Below are 13,980 nucleotides of genomic sequence, written 5' to 3' on the forward strand. Positions count from 1 at the left end.
GCGATGTCTCAAAGAGATGGGAGTAAAGGGAAAAGCAAATTGTCATATAATATGTAATGAATATATAGAGCTTTTTTCCATCCAATGTCAGATCTTTCATTTGACCCATGGATGCATAAGGAAAAATATGGTAAAACTAAGTCTGTTGCTTAAATATCACAATCTTTCTATAGTGTCATCAAAGATTATACTGAGAAGACATTCTACTACGAATTGATTTCATACAAATTGTACTTCAAATGCTACATCTCAGAGATTTGATTCTTATCGAACTAACAAAATGTCATCAATGACCACGATTTCCTATAGAAGAGAAATTAGGTTTATTAAATGTGGTTCCAGAGAACAGAGCTAGGATCAATGGGTGGAAGTTACAGATAGGGGAATTTTGACTTAATACAAATGATTTCTTTATTATTGGACATGTCCAACAATGATATAAGATGGCCTCAATCAATCAGCAAGAATTATTATTAAACACTTACTATTTACTATACACTGGGGATATAAAGACAGAAGTGAATCAGTTCCTACCCTCAAGGAGCTTACATTCTATTTAGGGGGATATCATATGTACATAAACTTTTATATATGTAGAAACCAAAATAAATTAATGGGGAAGAAACACTAGTGGCTCAGGAGAATCTCCACAATATCCATAGCATTTTATTTTTATACCATGGGTAGAAAATTTTGTAGCTCTAATCTGGATCTCAGCCAAATGTTATGACTATTGGTTTGGATCATGGAATATGTAATGAAAGACCACCATTACCTGGTGCAACATGGTACCCTTGTTGCGGAAATACTACATGATGGGGGGAGGGCAGCTAGGTGGTGTAATGGATAAAGCACCAGCCCTGGATTCAGGAGGACCTGAGTTCAAATTCAGCCTCAGATATTTGACACTAGCTGCATGACCCTGGGCAGGTCACAACCCTCATTGCCCAGTCAAAAAAAAAAAAAATACATTATGGGGATAAAACAGAACTTTTTGAAGTCTGAATTAACAAGCCTAACTTATAATTTTTTTTATTATTATTTTTTTTGGTGAGGCAAATGGGATTAATGACTTCCCCAGAGTCACACAGCTAGTAAGTGTTAATTGTCAGAGACCAGATTTGAACTCAGGTCCTCCTGAATCCAGGGCCGGTGTTCTATCCACTGCACCACCTAGCTGCTCCCTAATTTATAATTTGATAGCATGTCAAAGTTACCATAATCTTAGGATGACAGGGGGCACACACTGGATTTCTAGCCAGAAGACTTGTGTTCAAATCCTGAAAGTGAGACTTACTACTAATATGACCTTAGAAAGGTGACTTCCCCTCTCTGGACTTCGTGAAAAGTCTGGGTTATTGATCTCTCTCTAAATTCCTTTTCAATTCTAAATCTAATGGTGATAATCTAAGGGGAAAAAAGAATCCAGTCTGATAAAATAAACCTCAATAAATTAATCATCTTTAAGTCCTGTTTAATTTATTAAAATAGTAAAGAGTAACCACTTTTTAACAGAAACAGACACAAATTGTACTTCTGCTTTAGTCGAGGGTGTATTATCCTCTTGTTAGTGAGATGACAAAAAAATCTCTGCAAACTTTCCTTCCTTGTCTTGTTCACCCCTCCAGGTTATAAAGGACAAACAATAAATGAGATAACACCGAGTAGAAGCATCTAAACTATAGAGAGCTCAGTCCTCTCTACATCTCTTAAAAAGAATGATGATATTTGCTAAAATTTGTGTCCATTCTCTGTATTTCTTCCATTTTCTTTTTTCAAGACTTGTCATCTTCCCGAAGTGTGTCAATAGAAGATAGGAGGTGATGAAATGTGGGACGTTTTTCTGGAAGCTAAATGAAAAGAAAAGTTATTTTGGGGGATGATTAATCTGCCAAATTGTCAGCAAAAATAAGTATCTACCCATTTTATAGGTAAGTCTCTTGGGAGGCTTTACTGAAACATGTCATCTTTTTAATAGATCTGGTATGAAAATAAGTTTGTGCTTACCAATTTTGGGGCTCTCCATTCATGTTCCTATCTTATGACATGGCCAGTGACTACTACTGTTCCCTTTTAGAGGAGATGGGCCTAGCTCTTGCCTCTCTTCTCTGCCATTCTCCCTGCTTCCTCTCTGCCTACTTTCATCCTTATCCAATTTAGCACTAGCAATCTGAAATTCCTATCCTCTCTTCTCTCCTTTCTTTCTTTCTTTCTTTCTTTCTTTCTTTCTTTCTTTCTTTCTTTCTTTCTTTCTTTCTTTCTTTCTTTCTTTTTCTTCTCTCCTTTCACCTTGCCCTTTGGAATACCTGTGCTTTGATGAACAAACTCTCTTCTTTTCACATTTTTTTCCCTCTACTTATGCTTATGGGAAGATATTTTCTCCCGGAGATAACTTTTTCCTTGCCACCCTTTCTACTGCTAATTTCTCCCCTTTTATATTCCACCCCAAACACAGGTCCAGAAGGAGGGCATTCCACACCACCACTCTAAGACACTCCTCCTGCTGCTTTTGTTCATCAACTTATCCATCCATCTATATCCCTGCGTGGATCCTTGATGAAGTCATCTGTCAAGTCATCTGTCATTTACCAGGTCACTCTCCTTCCTTAATTCAGTAATAGCCTCACAGTCTTCCTCTCTACCCCGGACCTTGCCATGATTCTTGGTGACTAATATCTACTCTGATTGATGCCCCTTTAAACACACTGTCATTCCAGTTGTTCAACTTCCTCAATGCCTGTGAAAACTATCTTCATTCTACCTCAGCCATTCAGAGAAGGTCATCCCTTAGACTCTATCATTATTCAAAGCAATTCTGTCTCTCTGATTCTGAATTCTGAAGCTCCCCTCTCTGGTCATGTCGCTCCCTCTGCCCCACTCTTCCAATATGTGTTCTTTGTCCTCATCCCTTCATTTATCCCTGCTTTTCTGCTTTTCTCAGTACTGATTACATAGGTAACCACTTTAACTATGCTTTCTTTTCTACTCTTAAATCTTACCTTCTTGTTCTTCCTGCCAATCCTTACTCCTGGGTCCCCTCAGGTTCCTGCCTGAGTTACCCAATACTGCTAGAAGAAGTAATATCTCTGTGCCAAGGGAGTCCCCTAGAAATAATCTATACTCCATGCCTGGAACTCTCCCCGCTCATCTTTGCCTATTAGCTTCCCCTGCTTCCTTCAAGTCTCCACTAAAAATCCTGCCTCCCACGAGAAACCTTAAGGTTTCCTCCCTCCTTTTTTTTTTTTGAGTGAGGTAATTGGGGTTAAGTGACTTGCCCAGGGTCACACAGCTAGTAAGTGCTAAGTGTCTGAGGCCGGATTTGAACTCAGGTACTCCTGACTCCAGGGCTGGTGCTCTATCCACTGTGTCACCTAGCTGCCCCTTAAGGTTCCCCTTAATGCGGCTGCCTTCCCATAATACTTCTAACTCAAAAGAACTTTCTCAGTATTAGGGCGGATGAAAGGAATATAATTAGACAGAGGACACAGGTGTGAATTGCATATGAAGGGATGATATCTGTAAAGCATTTATTTTTTGTTTATCCTTTTTTTGTGGGGCAGGCTGGGTGGGGTGGCTTATGTCTGGGGTTGGATTTGGGCTCGGGGTCTCCTGAGTCCAGGGCTTGTGCTTTGTCCACTGTGTCATCTAGCTGCCCCATGATGACATTTTAAAAATAAAGTTAAGGGGTAAGAGGAATGCACTGGAAGAAAGGGAAAGGGAGAGGTGGAATGGGGTAAAGTAGTTTACATAAAAGAAACAAGAAAAAGCTTATGGAGTGGAGGTGAAGATGGGAAGTAGCTGGGGAGTGAGTGAGACTTACTCTCATCCAAATTGACTCAAAGAGGGAATAACATAAACACTCAAGTGGGTAAGGTATCTTGCCCTGCAGGAAAGTGGGAGGGGAAGGGGATAAGGGGGGAGAGGTGAAGGAAGGGAGGGAAGATTGGAGGAGGGGGTTGTAAAAAGCAAAACACTTTTGAGGAGGGAAAGGGTGAAAGAAGATAGAAAATAGAGTAAATATCAAGGGGAGGGAATAGGGTGGAGAGCATAAAGTTAGCAATAGTAACTGTGAAAGACACGATGAGCAGGATGCTATCAGAAGGACTTGTGAAAATGCAGTCCATCTACAGAGAAAGAACAGATGGTATCTGAATACAGATTGAAGCAAAATTTTTTGTTAGTTCCTCTTTCTAAAGGTATTTTGTCTGTTTTCTTTCACAACATGACGAATGTGGAGATGTTTTGCATGTCTGCAGATGTATAACTTATATTGGATTGCTTGATTTAATAGGGAGGGGTGGGGAAGGAGGAAGGAAGAAAATTTGGAATGCAAAGTTTTAAAAAAATCAATGTGAAAAAATTTATTTTTTACATGTAACTTAGGGAAAATTCTAAGTAAATAGAAAAGCTTTAAAAATTCTGTTGCCTTCCTTCTGTTGATTATACTCAATTTATCCTGTGTTTATCTTGCGCGTACATAGTTGTTTGAATGTTGTAGCTCTAATCTGTTGTCTCCTCCATTAGACTGTAAGCTCCTTGAGAGCAGGCACTGGTTTTTGCCTTTCTTTATATCCCCAGAAACCAGTATAGTGCCTAGCACATGGCAGACACTTAATAAATGTCAGCTGACTGACCACCGTCACTAATACACATTAATCATTTTATTACTCACTGGTTGATCCTCTATCATAATTCCTAAAGAGTTACAAACCTCTACCCCTACCCACCTCTATTTCTCTGTCTCTGTCTGTCTCTGTCTCTTTCTGTCTCTCTGTCTCTGTCCTTCCCACCCTCCCTCCCTCCCTTCATCCCTCTGTTTTTACTGCAAGAGATTGAAGGTTATCTATCCTGAGCTCCCTTAATTCCCTTCTTTCATACCTTAAATACAATTCAAGTTCAAGTCAAGACATCACCCTTATGATGTTGTGAGTTCCCTTTGAGAACAAAGAATGAACAACCAACTAACTAACCAATCAATTGACCAAAACACCCCTACATCTTGTCCGCTTCCCCTTTGCTTCATTCTCTGATGAAGAGGTGGCCCTTCTTTTTCCAAGGCTCCCCTCTCTATTCCTCCCATATTTCCTTACTACTCTCTTCTCATCTATACCTTTGAAAGGTGAAGTATGTTAGTAAAAAGCTCTGAAATCAGAAAACCTGAATTTGACTTGGATCCTTCATTTACTAGCTGTATGACCTTGGGCCAACCATAAGCTAAACTTCAATTCCTTATTTATAAAAATGGGTAAAATAATACTTTCATTTCACCACCTATCTTAACATTTAATTATTATTTTTTCTTTTTTAAATCATAAACTCCACAATCATCAATGAACACAAATATAGTATAAACAGGAATTTCACTTGAAACCTTGAACTTCTCTCTCCCAAATTGTTGTTTATGTGGAGTCAATTGTGGTTAAGTGACTTTCCCAGGGTCACACAGCTTGTAAATGTCTGGAACTCAATTTGATCTCAGATCCTCCTGATTCCAGGACTGGTGCTCTATTCACTGTACCACCAGCTGCTCCTCACGTTGGTTGTTTTTTTAAGTGTACTTTAAATTTAATGAAGTGGTTGGTTTTTTTTCTCTTCTGAATTTTTGTATTCTTTGTATTCTTTTTAAAAAATGATTTGCTAAAAATCTTATCTCCTTTTTTCCTCTTTTTGTCACTACCCACCAACTCACCCCTTCCCCCAACCCAAAGAAAAGCCCTCCTTTACATCAACAAGTACACAGAAATAAGCAAATGCAACAACATGTTGGCCATGCCTGCAAATGTATCTTGTTTTTGAAGAAAGCACTTTATAAACTATAAAATTTTATATGAATGTAAATTATTATGATAACACAAAGCTTTCCAGGTGGAGGAGGTCCTCAAGCCCTCTCCCGCATGCTTGTCACCTATCTCTATGGCTCTGTTCTATGAGTCTGAATGGAATATTTCCCTTCCTGTCCTTGATTTGGCAGCCTGACTACTGCCTTGTGTTCTCACAGCTTCTTTGGCTGTGACCTTCTTCACCACAGATCCACATTTCTAGATTTTTCTTTTCAATCTGGTAGGGGATTTGTTCTTGGACCATCTCTTAAGCATTCAGCAGCTCTGCCATAATGTGTTGTGGGGGGGGGGGGAGGAACCTTCTCCTAACATCATTTTTATCTTTAAGCAAATACTTGGGAGCCCTCCTTAGTCTTTCTCAAGTCTTAGTCTTTTCTTCATGTCTTTTTCAACTAATTTTTGAGCCCCTGAGTGTCCTGTTGTTACATCATAATCAATATGTCCAAATCAAACTTATCATGTCACTGCTAAACAAACCCGCTCACCTAACCTCTCTTCTCCTGTCAATACATCATCTTGCATCTAGTTAGTCATCCAGACCCAAATCCTTGGAGTCATTCACCACTTTCTAGACATGTTTATATCTATAAGTATATGGATACATGCACGTATTCATGCATGTGTTATGTGTGCATGTGTATATATGCAAATAAATGCAAGCAGGAATATGTGGGAAATGTTTAACAACCAAGTGTCTAGAGGGAAAATGGAAGGATAACACATTTTTACATTTGAGTTGCAGCATTAACATTTTCTTAAGTCCAGACAATCAACAAAACAATAAATCAAGCCCTGATTTGTCGTGTTTGCCAAATTTTCCAGTGTAAATGCTCACGTTAAAAATTTAACATTTGGCACTGTTCAAGCTGTTTTCACACACACACGTGTGTGTGTGTGTGTGTGTGTATTTGTATGTACACACATATGTGTGTATATATAGACACAATATATGTATCTATATATACACATACATGTTTTGAAGTATGTATGTGTGTATAAACTCTCTATCATCTATAATTTCTATATATGATGGCAGCCAGGTGACATGAGGGGACAGAATACTGTATTTGAAGTTAGGGAGGCCTCAGCTTAAATCCTGCCTTGGACATTTGCTAGCTGTGTGTCCCTGGTAGAGAGACACAACCTATCACAGTCTCAATTTCTTTACCTGTAAAATAGGGGGAAAAGCAGTCATGCCTCACAGGGTTGTTGTGAGGATCAAATGAGATAATAAATGAAAAGTACTTTGCAAACCTTAAAGAGCTACAGAAATGCTAGATCTATCTATTTATCCGTCTGTCTGTCTGTCTCTGTCCATCTGTCCGTCTGTCTATCCATCCATCTATATTGATACATGTACATGTACATATATATATATACATACACAAATATATGTGTGTGTATATACCTACACACATATACCTACCATTTATACCATATATACATATTATATATATGTGTGTGTGTGTATGTGTATATACCCACATACTATGTATGTGTGTGTGTTTAGCTAAATATTTCTAATCTAAAGTTTAAAGTTGCACTAAGACTTTGGGACATGTTCTAGTCACAAAGCTCTTTCAATTCTCCCTTCATAAAGTTTCCCATAGCAACCATTTCTTTTGATTTCCATTGAGACCAACTGACTCTAGGTTTAGAGAGAGCTGAAAAGGACATTTAGGCAATATTTTTGTCCATCATCATCATTTTACAAAGGAGAAAACTGAGGGCCCAGGGACAGTGAGCCTCAGTGACTTGTTCCAGATTACATATGCAGTGTATGACCCAGACAGGATCTAAACTCCGGTTTTCTGATTTCATATCCAGCCTTCTTTCCACTGTACCATATGTCCTCAAACCTTAAGACCTGGATTATTGCAACAGACTCTTAAATGCTCTCCCTGCATATTTCCTCTCCCATGCTCTGATCCACCCTACATTCAGATGTCAAATTAATCTTGCATCATGGGGCGTTCTCAAAACCCTGCAGTCACTCCAATTTGTGCCCCAAATTCCCCACCTTGTGATTTAAAGTTCTCCAAAAACTTGTCCAAACTTGCTTCCCAACCTTGTCTCTCACGCATTCCCAAGCAAAAACCCTCTCCTTCAGCACTGGTTCAGCCTGCAGCTCTTGCATATGCTATGTTCATTTTAGCCTTTGAACTTTTGCTAACACTACCCTCTCTTTTGGAATGTCTTCCTATTCACTTCTGTCTATCCATGATGCAAGTTTGTGAATAAATGACTCTATGAATATCCAGTTTGGTGGTGCAGTAGGTACAGCACTAGATCTGCAGTCAGTAAAACCTGAGTTCAAATCTGGCCTCAGATACTTACTAGCTGTGTGACCCTGGGCAAGTCACATAACCTGTTTGCCTCAGTTTTCTCATCTATAAAAGGAGTTGAAGAAGGAAATGGCAAACCACTCCAGTATTTCTGCCAAGAAAACCCCAAATGGGGTTATGAAGAGTGATACACGACTGAAATGACTGAACAACAACAAAAATGAATAAATGAATGGGAAGCCTTATATGCCACTCCATTGCACTTACCACCTCATAAATGCACTAATTTGCATACAATTAGTTAATCTTGTATGTTTCTATAATTATTAGAAACTTTGAAGTGTTTTTTAAAATTTGCTGGGAGTATGGATATTGTTTCCTAAATACTATTTGTCTTCATAAATTCCATGTGGGAATATACCATGACAATGTTCTGCCTTCCCTTGCAGGTTGGCACAGTCCAAACATTGTCACTTCATTACTCTTTTTGTTGTTGTTAGTCAGAACAGAGTTCCTGAGAGGGAATGTGAATAGAAAGATGGCTTTGAAGCTAGGAAGGACTAGGTGGGCTCAAATTGCACTTCTGACACATAGTGGTTGTTTAATTGGGTAAGTAAACACTGAACCTCTTGGTGCTGTGACCAAGTCAAATTAAGCTTTCAGTGATCTAGGCCTGTACAATGGAGTAAAACTCAACTAGAAATGGGGAAACTAATCTGTACTTAAGGACCCCTGTGGGATGCATATTGACTTAGTTTTAAAATGTAATGTTATCTATGTTTTATTGTATTTTTATTTATTTTGCTAAATATTTCCTAAATACATTTTTGGGTGGGGCACTTGGGGTTAAGTGACTTGCCCAGGGTCACACAACTAGTAAGTGTCAAGTATCTGAGGCTGGATTTTTGAACTCAGGTCCTCCTGAATCCAGGGCCCGTCCTTTATCCACTGCACTACCTACCTGTGCTACCAATTATATTTTAATCTGAGTAGGGACTCTCCAGAGTGTCCATGTTTGATAACTCTGATTTAGGCAACTCCCTAAGACTATACATTGCAGGGAAGGTGCCAACCTGAATTGGTAGAGGGAGTTTCCTACACCAATAAAATCACAGATCTAGTCCCTATCCCTCCATCTCTCTCAACTCAAATTGTCAAACCAATCTGTGATCTCATTGAATTGGGCAATCTGTTCTGTACTGCAGATTGCAATTCAACTATGTATGTGCTCTATTGGCATTTCTTCTCATGAGTTTTCCATAAGGGGGTTGATTTTGGGGGCAGCTAGGTGGCGCAGTGGATAAAGCACTGGCCCTGGATTCAGGAGTACCTGAGTTCAAATCCGACCTCAGACACTTGACACTTGCTAGCTGTGTGACCCTGGGCAAGTCACTTAACCCCCATTGCCTTGCAAAAAAACCCCAAAAAACCCTAAGGGGGTTGATTTTATGGTGCAAGGGCCTTCTTGACATTCTCTTGATGACCAATGGATGAGCAGACAAGCTTCCTGGACATCATGATGATAGCAGCTTACTATACCAGTCATATTGTGAGTCTACTGTATACAGAGGATCGAATGCTAGACTTGGAGTCAGAAAACCTTAGTTCAAATCCTTTCTCACACAGTTTCCTTAGCTGTAGGACTCTGGGAAAGTCATTTAATTTCTGTCAGGCTTAGCTTCTTCATCCGTAAAACGGTGATATAATAGCTCCTAAGGCACAGGATTACCAGATCAAATAAGAAAAAGTAAAATGCTTTGCCAACCTTGAAGTGCTACATAAATGCTATGTATTATCAGTATAGCTTGCCTCATGCCAACAGCTGAACATTATTTGGTAGATGTTGTCCGAAGCTAATTGTGGCCGATACAGCCGATAACCTTGGGAAACCTTTGTCACCACCTCTCTATTATCGTAGAGTTCGTAAGGCTGTTTTCCCAAACTGAACACCTCCCACATCAGGATTCCTACAAAGAATCAAGAGAAAACATATGGTTAAAAAAACAACAACAGAAAATGTCAGAGAACAGAGGATTTGTCAAATGAACTTCCAGTAAAAATAAGAGAAAGAGTAGATCACTCTCTCCCAGTGACAGCAAAACCCTCAAATGCTGTCTATCCACTGGGCATTGCCTCCATGGCGAGTGATTTAGAGGAAGAGTATTTTCTAATACTTGGGGCTGGAAGGGAACTTAGAGGTCATCGAATCCAATACTCAAACCTTAAAAATAAGGAAACTGAGACCCAGAAGTCTTTCCCAAAGTCACATAGCATATGATAGAGCCATGCCTCTGATTTCAAATCCAATACTCTTTGCACTGTTACATTGTCTCCAAGCACAGTTAAATTCTATTTATAAATGTAGCTTCAGTCCCAAAGCCCATTGGTATGGAATTCGCTCCATTGGTGGAGATGGATGCAGGTATGGATTGGGGAGGCTTCACACATATTCGTGACAACTTCCCTCTTTTTTTCTTCCTTTTAATGGCTTGCAAATCACTAAAAATATAACATGGCCAACAAGTCGGTACAGTAGATAGAGCACCAGATCTGGAATCAGGAAGACCTAAGTTCAAATGGGATGTCAGATAATAGCTTTGTGACCCTGGGCAAATTATTTCACCCTATTTGCCCCAGTTTCCTCATCTGTAAAATGAGCTGGAGAAAGAAATGGCAAACCACTTCAGTATCTTTACCAATAAAACCCCAAATGGGGTCATGAAGAGTCAGACACAAGTAAAAATGACTAACGCGCAGAAATATAGTATGATATAGTCAATCAGGGCCATGGTAGAGTTGGAAAAACTTGGTTGGTTCAAGTACTGTCTCCAACACATACTGGCTATAGGAGCACATAGCCATTTCATGTCCCCAGGAAATTCTCTAAGATTATAAGATACACCTAGGCTGCTCCTCGCATGGACGAAACTGCAAGAATAGATTAAAACAACAATAAGGAGGGGCAGCTAGGTGGCGCAGTGGATAGAGTACTGAACCTGGAGTCAGGAGGACCTGAGTTCAAATTCGACCTCAGACACTTAACACTTACTAGCTGTGTGACCCTGGGCAAGTTACTTAACCCCAATTGCCTCACTAAAAAGAAAACCAAAACCAAAACCAAAAAACCCAACAACAACAATAAGGAAAATTGTGAATAGTAAGTCCCCAAGACCAACCATCTTAGAGCTGATCTTCTTCACTAAAGATCTATAATGGTTCTATAAAGCTTCTTTAGGATGATGAATCAAGTTGTAAATTTTTATTGAACGATGGGACTGAAACAAGATCTTGTTCACATGCTTTTTTTGTTTTTTGGGGTTTTGCAGGGCAATGAGGGTTAAGTGACTTGTTCAGGGTCACACAGCTAGTACGTGTCAAGTGTCTGAGGCCGGATTTGAACTCAGGTCCTCCTGAATCCAGGGCCGGTGCTTTATCCACTGCGCCATCTAGCTGCCCCATCTAGCTGCCCCCACATACTTCTTATCTATTTTTGAGATACCAAAACAACTGGTCAATTCAATGCAGGGGGGAAGAGATCACTTAAATGTATTTAACTGTTGTCTCTAAACAGATGAGCCAATTAAATTTGGGCTTCAGGTAGTCATAATCTTAATGTCATAATTCTATTTTTCAAAAAAAGTTAATTAAACCCTTTTGTTAGAATAGTGTCCTGTATCCCTTTCATGTAGGAAGAGACCACCAATAGGATATCCACCCTCCCCCCCATGCTGTTGACATTAAATGTACTACCAAGAATGTCTCCCCATCTATGGTAACCTCTTATTTGTTACTGCTTGTTATTTAGGGCACTTATTTTAATTTTGCAAATGTTGCAGTGCTTCGTTGTTGCTGCTGCTCTCACTCTGGTGATTGCCCCTTTGGGAAGTCAGCTTCTAGGCTAACAATGTTGCCCTGGATGACAGCGTTCTTACCAAAGGCCCATACATCCGACTTGCTGCTATATTTGGAGTAATGAAAGACCTCTGGTGCTGACCACTTGATTGGGAATTTTGTTCCTACTGAGCTGACATATTGATCATCGAGAACATATCTGGAAGAGACAAGAGAGATTGTGAATCTCGGGTCAGCAGCCAAAGAGGAGAACCTTAGTTAGTGCCTCTTGATTCAAATTCAGCTAAAGAACTCAAACCACTAAATATGCGCTAAAGACTTTCTGGCAGCATGTCTAAACATACAAATTACAGCTAGGGTACAGACCTATGGAGTTCTCTGGAGATTCTGTCCAATGCCCTTTCTTTCCTGACCTCTTGCAGAATTTCCACATGTAAACTTAGCTAGAGGCTATTTGTGGATTTTAAATTTGACAAAAGTACATTTTGATGTCTTTGGTTTTCCAAGGCTAGACAATTAATTTTGCATATAGAATGTCCAAGAATAACAATTATTGTTAAGACCCAAGAATAACAGACCTCACATGGTAGAAGGCTTCAGTGAATAATAATTTGAGTTAAATAAAAGGTAAAATGCACAAAACCCACTTAAAATAGTATGAATAGATTGCTTAAAATAATGTTCTTCCATAGGAAAATAATGGTTTAAAGAGAGAAATAAATCACTAGGGGATCTGAAATCATTAATGTCTAATGTAGGGAAAACACAAGAATCAGGAAGTTGTCATAGAATTTTACTCTAATGATTATAAATATTAGAAGCAACCGATTTGGCCAAATCTAAGGGAAAGAAGTCTATATTTTAAAACTCTGCAAATCCAAAGTTCTAGGTGGCATTTTCCCTTATTGGAAAAAAATAAGACAAGTGATTTTAATTTTACCCCCATTCCTCAGGTTACAGTCCTGAACTTACTTGGTTTAATTGCAGAAAGAGTTATTCAAGTTTTGGGACTATAAATCAGAAGATTTGGTTTCTAATTTTGACTCTATCACTCAGTGAGTGATAGAGTCAGAACCAGATAGAACAAGTCATTTAATCTCTCTGTTTCAATTTCCTCATCTGTAAAATGAAATCATCTCTGCAATGACTCCCAGATTTAAAGTTTTAGGAATCAAAGACTTTACTCCTTAAAAAAAAAACCTTAAAAGTCCCCTTTAGGGGCAAGGCAGTGCTGGGAAAAACCTCACTGGCGGAGTTTAAGAAGGCTTTCAGATCCCATCTTGACTAGTGTGCACTAGCCTTTTTCAAGAAAGCTTTTGTGATGGGGTATAGTTTCATTAGGGAAGAAAGAGTCATTTTCTAGAAGGGTCTAGGACCCCTGTCATCATCTTTTGGGAAGGAGTAGAAGGAGGAAAAGGGATGATGATCATCATATCCTTCAACTCAAGGATGGGTTCAAGAATGTGTTCTAGAACAGAGACAAGACAATCCTTGGTGTGGCCATGGCCCCAGAGTTAGGTGAGGCAACAAAGATTGTCACATTGAATGCAGGTTGCCATGATGTGAAATCAGAGAGGACTTTTAGGTATGGGTACAGGAGGACTACAGTCTATATGTCAGGCACCATGGAGCCAAGTTAGAGTTGCTCTGCCCTGGTTATTCCTCTGGCCCTGTGTACAGAGAAGGCTAGTGTGGGTTACCATCAGAGAGGATAACTGGCTGCCTCAAATGTGAGATTAGGTATCATTGGTGTTTTGGGGTAGAATGGGGGTAATTCTCCCACATAGATACTTCCCTATCTTAGGATGAACAAGGTGTTCTTTGCTCTCCAGGTAACTCAGAAGAGAGTAAGAGAAGAAATAAAAGCAGGTATTTAGCACATAGACTCACAGAAACAAGAAATGTAGACTTGAAAGGGACCCTAGAGATTATCTTGTCTAACACCTTCATTTTTTTGTTTGTTTTTGGAGGGGCAATGAGGATTATGTGACTTGCCCAGGGTC

General features: G+C 39.4%; 1 protein-coding gene across 2 annotated transcripts in view; it reads right to left on the bottom strand.

Moving 5' to 3' along the window:
* Positions 1 to 317: 317 nt before the first annotated feature.
* Positions 318 to 13,980, bottom strand: part of BMX (BMX non-receptor tyrosine kinase) — a 92,548-nt gene continuing 78,885 nt past the window's right edge. For both annotated transcript variants that reach the window (XM_043995552.1, XM_043995553.1), the window contains exons 17-19: positions 12,058 to 12,176; positions 9,935 to 10,092; positions 318 to 1,850 (exon numbers count right to left, since the gene is read on the bottom strand). In XM_043995552.1, the coding sequence (XP_043851487.1) occupies positions 1,776 to 1,850; positions 9,935 to 10,092; positions 12,058 to 12,176 (352 nt within the window). In that variant the 3' untranslated portion in view covers positions 318 to 1,775. The remainder of the gene's footprint in view (positions 1,851 to 9,934; positions 10,093 to 12,057; positions 12,177 to 13,980) is intronic.

Source organism: Dromiciops gliroides, chromosome 3 (assembly GCF_019393635.1).
Source record: "Dromiciops gliroides isolate mDroGli1 chromosome 3, mDroGli1.pri, whole genome shotgun sequence".
Classification (NCBI taxonomy): domain Eukaryota; kingdom Metazoa; phylum Chordata; class Mammalia; order Microbiotheria; family Microbiotheriidae; genus Dromiciops; species Dromiciops gliroides.